This window comes from Dendrobates tinctorius, unplaced genomic scaffold, assembly GCF_039654945.1.
Source record: "Dendrobates tinctorius isolate UK_male_01 unplaced genomic scaffold, ASM3965494v1 ptg000003l, whole genome shotgun sequence".
Classification (NCBI taxonomy): Eukaryota; Metazoa; Chordata; class Amphibia; order Anura; family Dendrobatidae; genus Dendrobates; species Dendrobates tinctorius.
The window spans coordinates 99,854,995-99,872,904 of record NW_027361671.1 but is presented as its reverse complement, the minus strand read 5'-3'; the positions used below and the strand labels follow the sequence as shown (position 1 = coordinate 99,872,904).

The 17,910-nt window shown below is 41.5% G+C and overlaps 1 protein-coding gene across 2 annotated transcripts in view; it reads left to right on the top strand.

The window, feature by feature from the left end:
• The window catches only part of MAPKAPK5 (MAPK activated protein kinase 5), a 94,318-nt gene that overhangs the window by 49,551 nt on the left and 26,857 nt on the right, over positions 1-17,910 (top strand). For both annotated transcript variants that reach the window (XM_073564002.1, XM_073563992.1), the window contains one exon: positions 16,042-16,122. In XM_073564002.1, the coding sequence (XP_073420103.1) occupies positions 16,042-16,122 (81 nt within the window). The remainder of the gene's footprint in view (positions 1-16,041; positions 16,123-17,910) is intronic.

Genomic DNA, 17,910 nt, shown 5'->3' with positions numbered 1-17,910 from the left:
GACAGAGACACCATTCTGCGTCTTGCACGACCAAAAAGTCCTATTAAGTTTAACAATGCTGTCATTTCCATCTTTCTGGATTTTTCCATGGAACTGCAGAAGCAGCAGGCGCAATTCATCGAGGTCAAGAAACTGCTCAGGGACAGAAACATTGTATACTCGATGATATATCCAGCCCGACTTCGGGTTGTTCATGAAGGTTCCTCCGTATTTTTCACAGATCCAGCAGAGGCGACTGAGTGGCTGCGGTCCCATAGGGGGTCCCCTGCGAAGGAATCCTAATGTGGCGGCTATTGCTCCTGATCCTTTCAATCAAGGTCGAATTGGAGCTCTCTCGGCGAATTCCCAGATATCAACAATACCGGACGCTGTGCTCAGTGATGGTATCCCCTTGTTTATTTTTTGATGGGGGCGAGAGACTGTGCTCCTATTCTACTAGGTTCCTGTTTTGTTTTTTCTTTTTCAAAAGTTTTAACTTTTATAGTTATTTAGGTAAATGCCGCAGCTGACGCCAATTTTGCTATCTGGGTGGGATCTCTGCACTTGGTTCGGGCACCATTATGCATCATATCCAAATAGACGGGAATGGGTTCTGAGTTGATTTGTATGACTTGGAATGTAAGAGGCATAAAAACCCCTCGAAAGAAAATTAAGGTGTTCTCACAAATTAGACATTACCGTCCTCATATTGTGGCTCTGGTGGAGACGCACCTGACCAGGGATACGGTTCGATGGGTACAAAAACCCTGGGTGCCATGGTTTATACATGCTTGTCACACCAGCTATTCAAGGGGAGTTTCACTGTTAATTCATAAAGATGTTCAGTGGGAGGCCAGGGAGGCCCGGAAAGACACTGAGGGACGATTTGTGTTTGTGCATGCGCTGATTAACTCTCAGAAATATGTTATTCTTTGTATTTATAATCCCCATCCGGCCAATAATATCAATTATTCAGAAGGCATTAAGCTTTGCTTTGAATTACCCAGATGCACATGTCATTTGTATGGGAGATTTTAATTTGGGCATGAATAGCCATCTTGATTGAGAATAGATGATGGAGTACAGGGTGGGGTCCCCCCTTCCCCGGGCACATCCCAACTGTCACAATTCATGGCGGGTAGTGGGTGGCTGGATCTTTGGAGAGTGCGCCATCCAGAGACAAGGGAGTATACTTGCCATTCCTCCACTAAACGCTCTCTATCTCGAATAGACTACATTTTTGAGTCCAGCAGTCTGGCGGCATGGGTGGATGATATTAAGCATCGAGGTAGGGGGATTTCGGATCATAGCCCTGTTATTCTTAAGCTTAAATACGGGCCATCGACTAATACGATAACCTGAAAACTGAATCCTTTTTGGCTGAAATTGATAACATCCCCTGATAGAACGATAGATCAGTTACGTTGCTTCGTCTCGTCCCACCCTGAACCCCGAAATATTAATGTATTTTGGGATGCTCTTAAAGCCTATTTACGGAGGTGTTTATCCTCTACGATCTCTTATATTAAACGGGTGACATCGGAGGAGGATGGCGAGATGGAGCGACGTCTGAAAGATTCAGAGGCAGCCTATATATCTGATCAAACTAACAAGTAATAGGGTGGAGTGGCTGACTGCTCAAAGGCTATATGCTCAATATACGGACACCAAGACTAAACGTAAATTATTTTTTGCCCGGCAGTCTTATTTTGAGATGGGGAATCAGGAAAGAAAATTTTTGGCTTACTTGGTACGACAGCATAATGCGACTAAAACAATTCTACAGATTCGTGACTCGGGTGATGCTTTGATTTCCTCAACTGAGGGGATACTGAAATGCTTTTCTGATTATTATGGTTCACTATACAATTCTAAGACCGATGTGGATGGCCCGGAGTGTCTAAATTATTTGTCAGATATGGAATTTCCTGTGCTAATTCCTTCCCAACAGGCCTTTATGGATGCTGAGTTTATGCTGGAGGAGGTAGAGGATGCCATAAAAGACATGGCCTCCTGGAAGGCCCCTGGGCCAGATGGATTTCCTGTGGAATTATATAGGAAATACCAGGATATACTGGCACCTCTTTTGTTGACAGTGTTTCGTGGGATCTGGGAGGGAGGATGCATGCCGGAGTCCTTTTTATGAGGCCAATATAATAGTTCTTAAAAAGGAGGGGAAGGACCCTTTAGATTGTGGATCTTATAGGCCTATATCACTAGTAAATGTGGATTATAAAATTTTTACAAAAATTCTGGCCAAAAGAGTGAATTCAGTCATATTAGATCTTGTACACTCTGACCAAATGGGTTTTATGCCTGGCAAGAGCACCTCCATTAATATCAGACGAGTCCAGTCAGTGGTCCAATATAGCTCTTTGGGACCAGATAATGAATGGGCACTGGCATCGCTGGATGCGGCTAAGGCCTTTGAGTCTCTTGAATGGCCTTTTCTTTGTGCATGTTTGCAGAGGTATGGATTTGGTGATAGATTTCAAAAATGGGTTAGTGTTTTATACATGAAGCCCAAGGCCCGGGTCATCGTAAATAATTCCATATCTGAATCATTTTCACTGCATAGGGGAACTCGTTCACTGCATAGGGGAACTCGTCAGGGGTGTCCCCTTTCCCCGGCCCTTTTTGCTCTTGCTATTGAGGCACTGGCAATTCGTATAAGATCTTCCCCTAACATTACTGGTATAGAAATAGCAGGTCGGACAGGCACAATAGGCCTGTATGCTGACGATATGGTGATATTTATGGACCGAGCGGAGGAGACTTTGACAGGAGTCATCACCACTATAAATAAATTCAGCAAATATTATGGCATATATATAAATTGGGAGAAATCGGCTTTGATGCCTCTTTCCCACACTCCAATGCCACGACTTGAGACTCTCTCCTTACTGCCCATTGTAACCAGCTTTAAATATTTGGGTGTTCATATTTCTCAGGGTAGTAAATTTGATCTGCAACTCAATATACAACCATTGCTTGAGATGGTCAAGGGTAAATTCGCGATCTGGGGTAAACTTCCTCTGTCTGTAGCTGGACGTATTAATTTAATTAAAATGATATTACTTCCCAAGCTTAGTTACTTTCTTCAACATAGTGCGCTAGTGGTGCCCAAATCCTTTTTTGCTAATCTGAATTCCCAAACCACATCCTTTATTTGGGGGAAAGCCAGGCCTAAACTTAAACTAACCACTCTACAGAGGCCCAAGAGGGGAGGGGGGGCAGCGTTACCCGATTTCTTTTTATATTATTTGGCTGGACAGGCCAAGGCCATAGGTACGTAGATGCCTGGAGGTCATCTCCCAAATTCTGAGAGTCATCTACATCATGCCGCACGGATTAGTTGCACGCTGGGTTTTTTGGAAATGAGGAAAATAAATGTCTCGAGACTGCTACCTCTGCTTCGTCTGGCACGATCGATATGGAGACAGATTAAGGGGGTGGTTTGATTTGGGGATATAGCTGAAATGCCTCTGTGGAATAATGACTATCTCCCGGTGCTACTTGAACATCCATCCACCGAATTTTGGGCTCAGTATAGTGTCTCTACGATAGGTGATTTATACGATCATGGAACTTTGGTGTCCTTAGAGCAATTACAAGTTAATCGTAATGTCCCGAGATCCCAGTTTTTCCGTTATTTACAACTGAGGTCAGCTTTTCAGTCGCACATGAGATGTATAGGTATAGATAGTGTCATTTCGTCTCTACCTTTGATTGGGATCCTCAAATCACAGTGTCCTCAAGGCCTCATCTCCTCTCTCTATACATATATGTTGTCAGTGGGGACTGAATGTGCCTTAGATTCCGTTAAAAAGAAATGGGAGAGGCTCATCCCGGATACACAGGGAGAGGAATGGGAAGAAATCCTGGAGTCGCCAATCTGGGTATCTCCGTCTGCCAATAACAGGATGATACAATTTTATATTATTAATCAATCATATTTGACTCCAGTTCGACTCTTTAAGATGGGCCGATACCCGTCATCGGAATGTTTGAGATGTCATTCAATAGATGCAGACTTTATGCATATGATTTGGTGCTGTCCTGTTGTTGCGCAATACTGGAGGGAGGTGACATCATTATTAACATCTTTAGTACAAACCCCTGTTCCCCTTGAGCCACTGATCTGTCTATTTGGAGTGTGGGATGAGGAGGCATGGGGTCATTATGTTGGGATTTTTCTACTAGAGACACTGTTTATGGCACGGAAGGTACTAGCACTACGGTGGATGGGGGGTTCACCTCCTTCTCTTGGGTCCTGGATCAATCTGGTAAATTCGAATATCCCATATGAACGTACGCTGTATCAAAATAGAGGGTGCCCGGGAAAATTCGAAAAGATTTGGGAGAGGTAGAATTCCTCTCACCTCACTTTGCAGAGCAGAGATGTCGTACAGTAAACAGTTCATTATGTGGAAGTAGGCTGCGGAATAGTTTGTTTTTGTAGACGTAGGTAGGGTTTAGAAGCTAGGCAGGTTTCATTATTGGTATAATAACACAACGCTATTGTGATTCAATTGGTATTATGTTTTGCTTTATTTATATACAACTCATGCACACATTATGCTTTACATTTTCATGTTATCTATGCATATGTATGTTTTGTATCAAGCTGAACATCATATACTAAATGTGTGTATTGTATAACTGCTTATGGTTTAATTAACGAATTTAAAAAAAAAAAAAGACTCTTGACTGGCTACAAAAAGCGTTTACAAGCTGTGATAATTTCAAAAGGAGGTGCTACTAGGTACTAACCATGCAGTGAGCGCAACCTTTTGCAATGGCCCATTTTCCTTTTTGTAATTTTCAAAAATTTTTTGGGGGAAATGGGAGTGCGTCTTATAATGCGTATATACCTTATCGGTAACATTGCTGCAGGCTAGGATAAGGGGGTGTCCGCCGCTGCGGGGGGCTCTGCTGACATTTCGTTAGAGACCAGAGCCCCGCACGGTTCTGTGGTTTCCTGTGCGGTGGATTCCGGGAAAATGGCCGTTGGAGGGCGGCGCTTGCGCAGATGGAGATCTCGGCATCAAGTTCTCAGGAGATAAGATTTCAGTGGGGGGCTCGGGCCTTTCACGAAAGAGCTTACACCCCCCCCCCCCACCACCGCACTGTACATTGGACATCCCCTCATCCCATCCTGCGGCCTGCAGCATCTCCCCACTCCTGCCTCCTCCAGCAGTGACCCTGGGACCCCGTTTCACCGCAGCCACCACCCCCAGTAAGCAATAAGATGGATGGATTATAAAAAGCACCACCATTTTATTAAAAAAAAAATTCCTATTTTTCTCCTCAAAATTTGGGGTGCATCTTAACCCCTTTCCTACATTAGACGTACTATTCCATCCATGTGACCTGGGACCTAAGTCCCAAGGACTGAATAGTACGTCTAGCGCGATCAGCTGAGCTCACGGGGGGGAGCGCAGCTGATCGCGGCCGGGTTTCAGCTGATTATCACAGCTGACACCCAGCACTGTGTCAGGGGCGGTCATGGACCACTCCCGACACATTAACCCCTGGCACACTGCAATCAAACATGATCGCAGTGTACCGGGGGTTTAGGGAAGCATCGGCAGGGAGTGGGGCTCTCCCTCCATGCTTCCCTGAGACCCCCACAGCAGCGCGGGCCTCCTTCCCTGCAGGTCCCCGGATCCAAAATGGCGGCAGGGACCTTTGGGGACCTGCAGGGAAGAGGCTTCCTCATGCCTGCAAAGCGCCGGCATGAAGAAGCCTGCTGATCTGTCACAGCGATCTTTGATGTGACAGATCAGTGATCTGTCACATGACAGTGATGTCCCCCCCTGGGACAATGTAATAAAGTTAAAAAAAAAAAAAAGTAAAAATAATTTATAAAAAATCGCTAAATAAATTTAGAAATAAATATTCCCTAATAAATTCATTTTTTGGAAATAAAAAAAAAAACAAAAGTACACATATTTGTATCGCAACAACCCGCCCTATAAAACTGTCCCACTAGTTAACCCCTTTATTGAACCCCTTAAAAAATAAAAAACGAAGCAAAAAATAAAGCTTTATCATACCGCCGAACAAAAAGTGCAATAACGCGCGATCAAAAAGACAGATATAAATAACCATGGTACTGCTGAAAACGTCATCTTGTCCCGCAAAAAACTAGCGGCCACACAGCGTCATCAGCGAAAAAATAAAGTTATAGCTCGCAGAATGAAGCGATGCAAAAATAATTTTTTTATATAAAATTGTTTTCATTGCATAAAAGCGCCAAAGCATTAAAAAAAAGACATAAATGAGGTATCCCTGTAATCGTACCGACCCGAAGAATAAAACTGTTTTTATCAATTTTACCACACGGGGAACGGTGTAAACGCACCCCCCAAAAGAAATTCATGAAACGCTGGTTTTTGTTCATTCTGCGTCCCAAAAATCGGAATAAAAAGCGATCAAAAAATGTCACGTGCCCGAAAATGGTACCAATAAAAACGTCAACTCGTCCCGCAAAAAATAAGACCTCACATGACTCGGTGGGTCAAAATATGGAAAAATTATAGCTCTCAAAATGGGGTGATGCATAAACTATTTTTACAATAAAAAGCGTCTTTTAGCGTGTGACAGCTGCCAAAAATAAAAACCGCCATAAATAGTAAATCAAACCACCCTTTATCACCCCCTTAGTTAGGGAAAAATAATAAAAATAAAAAAAATGTATTTATTTCCATTTTCCCATTAGGGTTGGGGGTTAGAATTGGGGGTTTCCACTGTTTTGGCACATCAGGGGCTTTCCAAACGCGACATGGCGTCCGTTCTCAATTCCAGGCAAAAAAGTCAAATGGCGCTGCTTCCCTTCCGAGCTCTGCCATGCGCCCAAATAGTGGTTTACCCCCACATATGGGGTATCAGCGTACTAAAGGACAAATTGCACAATAACTTTTGGGGTCCTGTTACTCTTGGGAAAATAACAATAGGGGGTGAAAAGATCATTTTTTTGGAAAAAATGATTTTTTAATTGTACGGCTGTACGTTATAAACTTCTGTGAAGCCCTTGGGGGTTCAAAGTGCTCACCACACATCTAGATAAGTTCTTTGGGGGGTCTATTTTCCAAAATGGGGTCACTTGTGGGGGGTTTCCACTGTTTAGGCACATCAGGAGCTCTCCAAACTTGACATGACATCCGATCAGAATTCCAGTCAATTTTGCAGTGAAAAAGTCAAACCGCGCACCTTCCCTTCCGAGCTCTGCCATGCGCCCAAACATTGGTTCCCCCCCACATATCAGGTATCAGTGTACTCAGGACAAATTGCACAATAACTTTTCCAGTCCAATTTCTCCTGTTACCCTTGATAAAATAAAAAAATTGAACCTGAAGTAATTTTTTTTGTGAAAAAAAGTTAAATGTTCATTTCTTTTTAAAAATTCAAAAAATTCCTGTGAAGCACCTGAAGGGTTAATAAACATCTTGAAGTTTTTAGAATGGTTTCACTTTTGGGTATATCATATAGACCCCTCAAAGTGACTTCAAATGTGATGTGGTCTGTAAAAATAAAATGGTGTTGTAAAAATGAGAAATCGCTGGTCAACTTTTAACTCTTATAACTTCCTAACAAAAAAAAATTTTGGTTTCAAAATTGTGCTGATGTAAAGTAAACATGTGGGAAATGTTACTTATCAAGTTTTTTGTGTGCCGTATCTCTGTGATTTAAGGGCATAAAAATTCAAAGTTGGAAAATTGCGAAATTTTCAAAATTTTCGCCAAATTTCCGTTGTTTTTCACAAATAAACGCAAGTTATTTGAATGAAATTTTACCACTACCATGAAGTACAATATGTCACGAGAAAACAATGTCAGAATCACCGGGATCCATGGAAGCATTTCAGAGTTATTACCTCATAAAGGGACAGTGGTCAGAATTGTAAAAATTGGCCTGGTCATTAACATGCAAACCACCCTTGGGGCTTAAGGGGTTAACATGCAAACCACCCTTGGGAGTAAAGGGGTTAATCCAGAGCATTTTATAATCCGAAAAATGCAGTAATATTTTTTTTTTTTTTTTTTTTTTTGCCTAAAATACAAAATAAATGTCTTCTTTAACTTCAAGCCTTTTAGTGATCATTTTATCTTCAACTTGCTTAATTGTTCACGATAACAGTAATTTTGACCAGGGGTGCTCAAACTTTTATATGCCACTGTATTCTGAACAAAAATATAAAAGCAACACTTTTGTTTTTTTTCTGACATTTTTTATAAGTTGAAGACTTTCTATATACACAAAAGGCCTTTCTCTCAAATATTTTTCACAAATTTGTCTAAATCTGTTAGTGAGCACTTCTCCTTTGCCGAGATAATCCATCCACCTCACCGGTGTGGCATATCAAGATGCTGATTAGACAGCATGATTATTGCACAATGTCGCATAGGCTGGCCACTCTTCAGTCCAGTCTCCCTTCACAAACAGTTGATCAGGTTGGCCCACTCCTCTTCAATGGCTGTTCGAAGTTGCTGGATATTAGCAGTAATTTGAACACGCTGTCGTATACACCGATGCAGAGCATCCTAAACATGCTCAATGGGTGACTTGTCTGGGATTCATCCATGAAGAGAACCCCTCTCCAATGTGTCAGACACCATCGAATGTGAGCATTTCCTCACTCAAGTCGTTACGACGACGAGCTGCAGTCAGGTGGAGATTCCGATGAGGATGATGAGCATGCAGATTTATTTCCCTAAGAGGGTTTCTGATAGTTTGTGCAGAAATTCTTTGGTTACGCAAACCGATTGTTGCATCAGGTGGCTGGTCTACAACGATCTCGGAGGGGAAGATGGTGGACCTTGAGGTCCTGGGCTGGTCTGCGGTTGTGAGGCCGGTTGGATGTACTGCCAAATTCTCTGAAACGCCTTTGGAAACAGCTTGTGTTAGAGAAATGAACATTCAGTTCACGGGCACCAGCTCTGGTTGACATTCCTGAGGTCAGCATGCCAAATGCACGTTCTCTCAAAACTTGCTACATCTGTGGCATTGTGATAACACTGAATATTGTAGAGTGGCCTAAGGCCCTGTGCACACGGAGCAGATTTGACCCTGCAGAACTGCCGCAGAACTGCACGTGATGTACAGTACCATTTAAGGCTATGTAAAACAAAAAACGCTGTGCACATGCTGCAGATTTTTCCGCGCAGATTTGGTGCGAAATAAAAGAAGCAGCATGTCGCTTCTTTTGTGCAGTTTTGCTGCAGTTTTCCACCTGCTGCATTATAGAAATCTGCAGGGGAAATCTGCACAAAAACTGCACTAAATCTGCACTAAAACTGCAGGTAAAACGCAGGTCATTTTACCTGCAGATTTAGCAAAATCTGCGCGGAAAATTCCACAGCAGAATCCGCACCGTGTGCACATAGCCTTATATTGTAGCCAGCCAAAGGCGCACCTGTGCAATAATCATGCTTTTTAATCAACATCTTGATATGCCATATCGGTGAGATGGATGGTTTATCTCCGCAAAGGAGAAGTGCTCACGAACACCGATTTCGACAAATTCATAAACAATATTTGAGAGAGGCCTTTTGTGTACTTAGAAAAAGTCTTAGATCTTTGAGTTCAGCTCATGAAAAACGGGAGCAAAATCAAAAGTAAAAAAGATCAGCTCACCTCCTCTCCAGTCCCACCGCGCGGATCATGCAGTGCTGCAAATAGTATGAAGGTGAAGCAGAAGTCTAGCGTGGGTGATATCCATAAAAAGTAACTTTTATTCCATTTTCATTAAAAGCACATAAGTCCAAAATCCATCTTTATATCCAGAGACACAAAAACAGGTATTTCTTCCCAATGACAATCACAGGCTTAAAGTGCATTTAAAATCATACGCGTTTCAACGGTCGTGCCGCCTTAATCATTGTAGACTTATGTGCTTTTAATGAAAATGGAAGAAGTTATTTTTTATGGTTATCACCCACGCTGGACTTCTGCTTCACCAAAATCAAAAGTGTTGTGTATAAATTTTTGTTCAGTATGTATGTGTAGATATATATACTATATACATATAATTTTAAAGGTGCGCAATGCTGTTGGGTAATATTCTCCACTCTCACATTTTTTTCTAATATGAGACAGTAGGCAAAGTATCTAAATACTATTTACGTGCACTTCTCCCTGCTAATATGCACTGAAGGAGAACAGGTATTACAAACTTTTAAAAGAGGGAACTTGCTAGCTAATAGTCATGTGTTTTCAGCAGCTGTGGTAGTAATAGTGTCAGCCTACTTGAGAGATGTAAGAGCAGCACGTGTAATGTGAGATAGTGAACCTGTAGCGTTGGTGACTGCGACCAGACAGCTCTATTGTGTCTGTAACAACTACAGGTTAGTTATTTAGGAAGACGAGAAGGGCAACACAAATAGATGAGCTCCGATGCATGAGGCTTCTATCACAAGTCCATCATTTATGGTTCAATATGGACAGCAATGCCCTGACTGGCGTCTTGTCTCCTGACCCAAACTCAACAGCCTGATTTACCATACATCTACTCTCCGTAAAAATGCAACATCAAGAAGGAAAAGTAGTGACATTATGAAAATTTATAGAATTGGTAGACATGTAATGACCTACAAATGGTGAAGTGACAACAAAATATTCAAAACCTCTTGATTTATTCAGTATAGCGTATGAGTGCCATGCACAAAAATACATGCACTTACACGTCTTGGCGGCTATCACTGAGGTAATAAATGGCTGTCTGACAAATGTTTTGCCACTCTGGATGCACTTGAGCATGCAGATCATCAAGATTCACTGCTGGCAGGTCTCTTTGCAATTGCTGACCAATAATGTCCCAGATATGCTCAGTAGAAGACAAGTGCAGACAGGCTGAAGGCCGTGAAAACACATTTAGTCCACAAACAGTAGCATAAGTATGTACGGCATGGTGTTATTGAAGATGCCTCCTCGGATACTGTTGAAATGGCTATACCTTTTGATTCCACAATCAAATCAAAGTACAGTAACTGATCAATGTCCAGCTTTAGAATATTATGCCGCCAAACCCCATAATGCCGGAAGTGGGACCAGTTTGATATTTCTTCATGAAGGCATCTTCATGAAATTGCCCACGTGGTTTTGTCAGATTCAGAGGACTGTGCGTAGTGATCCATTCTGTCCTGAAAGTGAGATAATATCTCAAATTCCAAACCTGAGGTGTAGAATAGCGTCTACAAGAACCATCAGAAGGCCTTAGTACAACATTGAGCTATGAGCCATACATCCAGCTTCAGGTGTTCCGTTGACCTCACGTCACCGATACGATGGTACAGAACAATGGAGGCCTATCCTTTTCAGCGATGAATCCTGCTTTTGTCTTGAAGGCAGTGATCGCTAAAGATTAGTCTGGAGACCATGTGGCCATCACAATGAAGAGGACTTTTAACATCACACGAGGCCGCATAATGCTGTTGCTACTATGAGTAGCCTGCGTGGCCAAAACATGCTACCATGGTCTGCATTGTCTCCCCATCGAGCACTTCTGGAATATCATTGGTCACCAATTGCAAAGGGAGCTGCCAACAGTGGATTTTGATCATTTTCTTTCCCAAGTGCATTCAGTGTGTCAGAACATTACTCAGACAACAATTACTAACCTAATTGGCAGCCAAGGTGTGTAAGTGCCTGTATTTCTGTGTGACGTTCATACTTGATGCTGAAAAAATTTAAATATTTTGAAAATGTTGTTTCCATTTTTTTTTTTTTATTCATTTGCTTATCATAGAATGTTAGAGATGGCAAGGACTTCCAGGATCATCTTGTCCAACCCCCTGCTCAGTGCAGGAATCACTAAACCATCTCACAGATGTATGTCCAACCTCTGTTTGAAGACTTCCATGAAAGGAGAATTCACTACCTTTTGTGGCTGCCTGTTCCACTCATTGACCACCCTCCCTGTCAAAAAGTTATTTCTAATATCTAATCTGTATCTTCTCCCTTTCAACTTCAATCCATTGCTTCTTGTGTTTCCATGTGCAAATGAGAATAAGAATCATAGAATCGTAGAGTTGGAAGGGACCTCCTGGGCCATCTGGTCCAACCCCCTGCTCAAAGCAGGATTCGCTAAATCATCCCAGTCAGATGTCTGTCCAGCCTCTGTTTGAAGACTTCCATTGAAGGAGAACTCACCACTTCTCGTGGCAGCCTGTTCCACTCATTGATCACTCTAACTGTCAAAAAGTTTTTTCTAATATCTAATCTGTGTCTCTACACTGATCCCTCTACACTGTGACATCCCTTCAGACATTTGTAGACAACTATTAAGTCTCCTCTTGGCCTTTTTTTTGCAAACTAAATATTCCCAGATCCTTTAACCAGTCAGCTCACCATCCTGGTAGGTCTTCTCTGGACATGCTCCAGTTTTTCAGTGTCTTTTTTTAAAACTGTGGTGCCTAGAACTGGACACAGTATTCCAGATGAGGCCTGACCAAGGAAGAGTAGAGGGGGGGATAATTACTTCACGTGATCTAGACTCTATGCTTCTCTTAATACATCCCAGAACTGTTTGACTTTTTTGCTACTGCGTCACACTGTTGACTCATGTGCAGTCTGTTATCTTATGGTTTACCCTAGTCCTTTTCACATGTGCTTTTGATTAGTGCTATTCCTCCCATTCTGTAAATGCCATTTTATTTTTTTTCTTGCCCAAATGTAGAATCTTGCATTTCCCCCTGTTATTATGCCATTCCTAATGTTCAAGCTTATCTAGATCCTTCTGAATCCTTTCTGTCTTCTCTAGTGTTAGATATCCTTCTTAACTTTGCATTGTCTGCAAATTTGATTAGTTTACCTTCAGTTCCCTTACGTAGAACATTTATAAAAAAAGTTAAACACTGGGGTCAAAACAAATCCTTGTGGTGCCCCACTTGAAACACTCTTCAAGTTGAATGTGCAACCATTTATTAACAATCTTTGAGAACGATCACTGAGCCTGTTGTGAGCCCAACTAACTATAGCCTTGTCAATCTCATACTTGGTCATTTTTTCAATAAGGATAGGAGATTCTTTATCAAATGATTTGCTGATATCAAGGTATACTATATTTACTGCATTTCCCTTGTCCACCCAGTCAGTGATTCCATCATAGAAGGAAATTATATTATTCTATCTGACTTGTTTGCTACAAACCCATGCTGACTCTGGTTAATTACTGTATTCTTGTTCAAGTACTTGCATACATGCTGTTGAATAATTTGTTCAGAGATCTTTCCGGTTATAGAAGATGGGGACAAAATTTGGCCTTCTCATTCTTCAGAGACTTCTCCTGTTCTCCAGGAATTTTCAAAGATTCTAGCTAGTGGCTCTTCAATTTTCTCTTATCTCTTTCAATACCCTAGGTTGTCATTAATCTGGACCAGTAGATTTAATTTCAATTAAATTCTCTAACTGTTCCCTCACCATCTCTGATTATTCCTTCGATAGCACAATTAAGATCAGTTGATTTTACCTTTGCTATCTTAGAGAACACAGATGCAAAATATGAATTTAAAAGTTCGGCCTTCTCAGCATCATTTTTGACCACTTCACCCTTTTCACCCTGTAAAAATCCTATAGCATCTTTGACTTTTTTTCTCTTTTGACATATCTCCAAAATCCTTTTTTATTGCTTTTGTTCTCCCTTGCAAGCCTTACTTCATTACTGTCTTTAGTTCTTCCAACTCTTGCCCTGCATTCCCTGCACACAGCATTATATTCTTTAGATATGCCTCAACTTTCCATTTGATATACATTTCTTTTTTTGCTTTTTAGCAAGTGTTTAAGTTATGTATTCATACATCCTGGTCTCTTTAACTGCTTCCATTTCCAATATAATTAACCTATCTATCGATCCTGTGGTTTCCATAATTTCACAAGTGATTATAATTGGTGTTACAATTTTAATGTTGAGGAGTGTGTGAGGCTGTTATGTTTCAAGGTCATCAAATCCACAGTCAGTCTGGACTTCATTGTCCATTCTTGGACCGTGAATGTTAAACATGCAAAACCGCCCTAAAATTGCCTGTTGCCTACAAAGTTCAATTCCAAAAACTTCAAAGGTTAAAGTAAATCAACGTATGACTCAAATTGGACTCCCATAGATCATAGTCATTTTGGCCAGTGTTTTCCAAGTGCCATTGAATTGCAAACTGATTTGAGAAAAATTTTAACTCGTGTACTAATTATGTTTGGAATTGTTAAACAAATTCCTTTTTTGATAATATGAAATTCTGTGAAGAGGAGTGGCGTTGAATTGTTGATTTTAATATATACCGGTATTTCATTTTTCTTAACCCATGTGCATGGTTTTTTTTAAATAATAATATAAAAAAATTGGAGGTAGAAAACCCTTTAACATGTGACCATGTCCTTTTCAACTCCTATACTTTTGTATGGATTCGTTCTCCATTATTACACTTTAATAGTGTACACATACAGTATATAACAAAAATAAGTACACACCTAAGATTTTTGTAAATATTTTATTATATCTTTTCATGGGACAATACAGAAGATATGACACTTTGATGCAATGTAAAGTAGTCAGTGTACAGCTTATGTAACAGTGTACATTTGGTGTGTTCTTCTAAATAACTCAACGCAGCCATTAATGTCTAAACTGCTGGCAACAAAAGTGACTAACACCCCTAAGTGAAATAGCCAAATTGTGCCATATTGGCCATTTTCCCTCCCCGGTGTTATGTGACTCATTAATGTTACAAGGTCTCGGCTGTGACTGGAGAGCAGGTGTGTAAAATTTGGTGTTATCACTCTCACACTCTTGCCCCTCATGGCAAAGAACTCTGAGGATCTGAAAAAAAGAATAGTTGTTCTACATACAGATGGTCTAGGATATAAGAAGATTGCCAACACCCTGAAACTGAGCTGCGTCACGGTGACCAAGACTATACAGCAGTTAAACAAGACAGGTTCCACTCAGAACTGGCCTTGCCATGGTCGACCAAAAACGTTGAGTGCACGTGCTTAACGTCATATCCAGAGGTTGTCTTTTCAAAATCTATGTATGAGTGCTGCCAGCATTGTTGCAGAAGTTAAAGGGGTGGGGGTTCAGCCTGTCAGTGCTCAGACCATAGGCCGCACACTGCATCAAATTGGTCTGCATAGCTATTATCCCAGAAGGAAGCCTCTTGTAAAGATGATACACAAGAAAACCTGCAAACAGTTTGCTGAAAACATGCAAACAGTTTGCTGAAAACAATCAGACTAAGGACATGGCTTGGAATCATGTCCTGTGGTCTGATGAGACCAAGATAAACCTACTTGGTTCAGATGGTGTCAAGCGTGTGTGACGGCAACCAGGCGAGGAGTGCAAAGACAAAGTGTGTCTTGCCTACAGTCAAGCCTGGTGGTGTGAATGTCGTGGTTTTGGACTGCATGAGTGCTGCTGGCTGTGGGGAGCTACAGTTCATTGAGGGAACCATGAATTTCAATATGTACTATGAAATATTTAAAGTAGAGAATGATCCCCTCCCTTCAGAAACTGGGTCACAGGGCAGTATTCCAACATAACGACTCCAAACACACCTCCAAGACGATCGCTGCTTTGCTAAAGAAACTGAGGATAAAGGAGCTGGACTGGCCAAGCATGTCTCCAGACTTAAACTCTATTGAGCATCTGTCGGACCACCCTCAGTCGGAAGGTGGGGGATCGCTAGGTCTCTTAACATCCACTAGCTCCGTGATGTCGTCATGGAGAAGTGGTAGAGGATTCCAGTGGCCACCTGTGAAGTTCTAGGGAAACTCCATGCCCAAGAGATTTAATGCAGTGCTTGAAAATAATGGTGGCCACACAATATCGACACTTTGTTCCCAATTTGGCCATTTTCACTTAGGGGTGTATTCACATTTGTTGCCAGTGGCTTAGACATTAATGGATGTGTGTTATTCAGAGGGCACGCCAAATTTACACTGTTACACAAGCTGTACACTGACTACTTTGCGATGCAGAATCGACCTGGTTACTTTGCTTTTACAATATGTAATGGCTTACTCCACCATACTATAAGTGACATATTCTTTCTTTGGTGTGGTAATTATCAGGTTCTGGAGGCGCAAAGAAGACACCAGAAAGAGAAGTCTGGAATTATTCCTACCTCGCCAACACCGTACACTTACAACAAGGTAATGCCCCACTGTACATCAGTGTTGTGGTCAAATAGTGTATGTTAAAAGTGTACTTTTGTGTACAGACTCCCTGTTCGTTTTGGTACGTTTCCCACCACATCTAGATCTATGCTGCCCAGCAATATTGTAAGAACGGAATGTAGAGCATGTTTAACAGCAATTAATGAGGTTTTTCCACAACTTCCTTTTTTAAAAAACCACAGAAAACAGCCTTTGGGAACGTACGCAACGGTGTCTTTTAAACGCTGGCATACACGCTGAGTTTTTCCTGCAAAAAAGTACTTCAGGAAACTGCTGGTGGTATTTTCCGGAATTGTTTTTTTCTTATATTTTTGGTGCTGCGGCTTTGCCACTTTTTTTTTTTTCTTTTTTTTTTTTTTTTTTTGTATGTATTATTAGAAAGTGAGTTCTAAGCAGATGCCGCCAGAAGAATGGGCCGGTCATTTCTTTTATCAACTTAATGACTTTCGGAGCCTAAAGAGTTTAAAAGAAGCTCAAAAAGACTGGACATATGCACAGCAAATTATTTTGACATTGCTATGTATACATTCATTTAGGGTATTTTTTGTTTTGTTTTTATCTCTTTAACAGGCAGGTTCCAGACGGAATCCACCTGTAAAACACATTTTGTGCACATACCCCTATATACTGTCACTAATTCACCCATACATATAATCAGTTAGTATTGCCTCATTGGTTCCTTTTTATCTGGAACTTCATGGTATCCTTCTCTTTAGATACATTGTGATCCCATTATGATTCCCTGTTATTTAAGGGAAGGTCACCATCTAAGGCCTGTTTCACACTTCCGTTGATGGCGGACAGTTGACATCCGCCAAAAACGAAAATTAACGGATCCGCCTCCGTTGTGACATACGGATGTCAGCGGACACTAATATGGACGGATCCGCCGAAGATGAAAAATTTAAAGCGACCACTGTCTGGAAGGAGAGAGAGATTTTTCGCCGCTCCCGAAATGGCATTTCAGGGTTAAAATGTTTTCCGGAGTAAAGATTCCGGGCATGTGCACTTAAAATTGACGGACCGTCAACGGAAAAAAAAACGTTGCAGGGTCCGTCTCATCCGCCCGGGAGACGCTAAAATCTTGGCTGAGCCGTCAAAAAACGGGTGGGACGGACGACTGTCAGTCAAGATCTGCCACTAATGTAAGTCTATGGGGGAAAAAAACGGATCTGCCCCTTTTTTTGGCGGATCCGTTTTTTTTTTAAAAATTGGCGAATTTTGACTGATGTCAAACAACGGAAGTGTGAAACAGGCCTTAGTGACAAGAAGTTCTTGTATGATGAAAGTGCATGGACAATTCCACTGAATTTCTCAAAGGGTGAATAAAAACGGCAACCACAAATGATGACTGCACAGCTCCTGCCACAATTATAATTTAGGAAGTGACCGTTCAGCCTCCTTTACTTCTAATATATTAGCCTATTTAGAGGACTATAGAGGCAAGGATAATCACTGTGTCCCGTTGGCAGACAGTGATGTCACTAGATGGTTATGTAATGCTTTGCTAATGTATTATAGGATTGGTAGAGCATAGAGGAAACCGTGCTGTACCAGAGCTAGGAATGAAGATTGAAGGGAGTTTGTAATTTCCTTGCCTTCTGGCAGTCCCAGCTCTTTTGATTAGCCAGGCTGGTGCGATGTCCTCATTGCTTCTCAAGGTTGCTGGGGGATGCAGGGCGATGGGGAGATCTGCAGGCCTCTCATCCAGCAGTCACAGATTACTGACCTCGTCCTGGAACGTAGACTTACAGATTAGTTCTC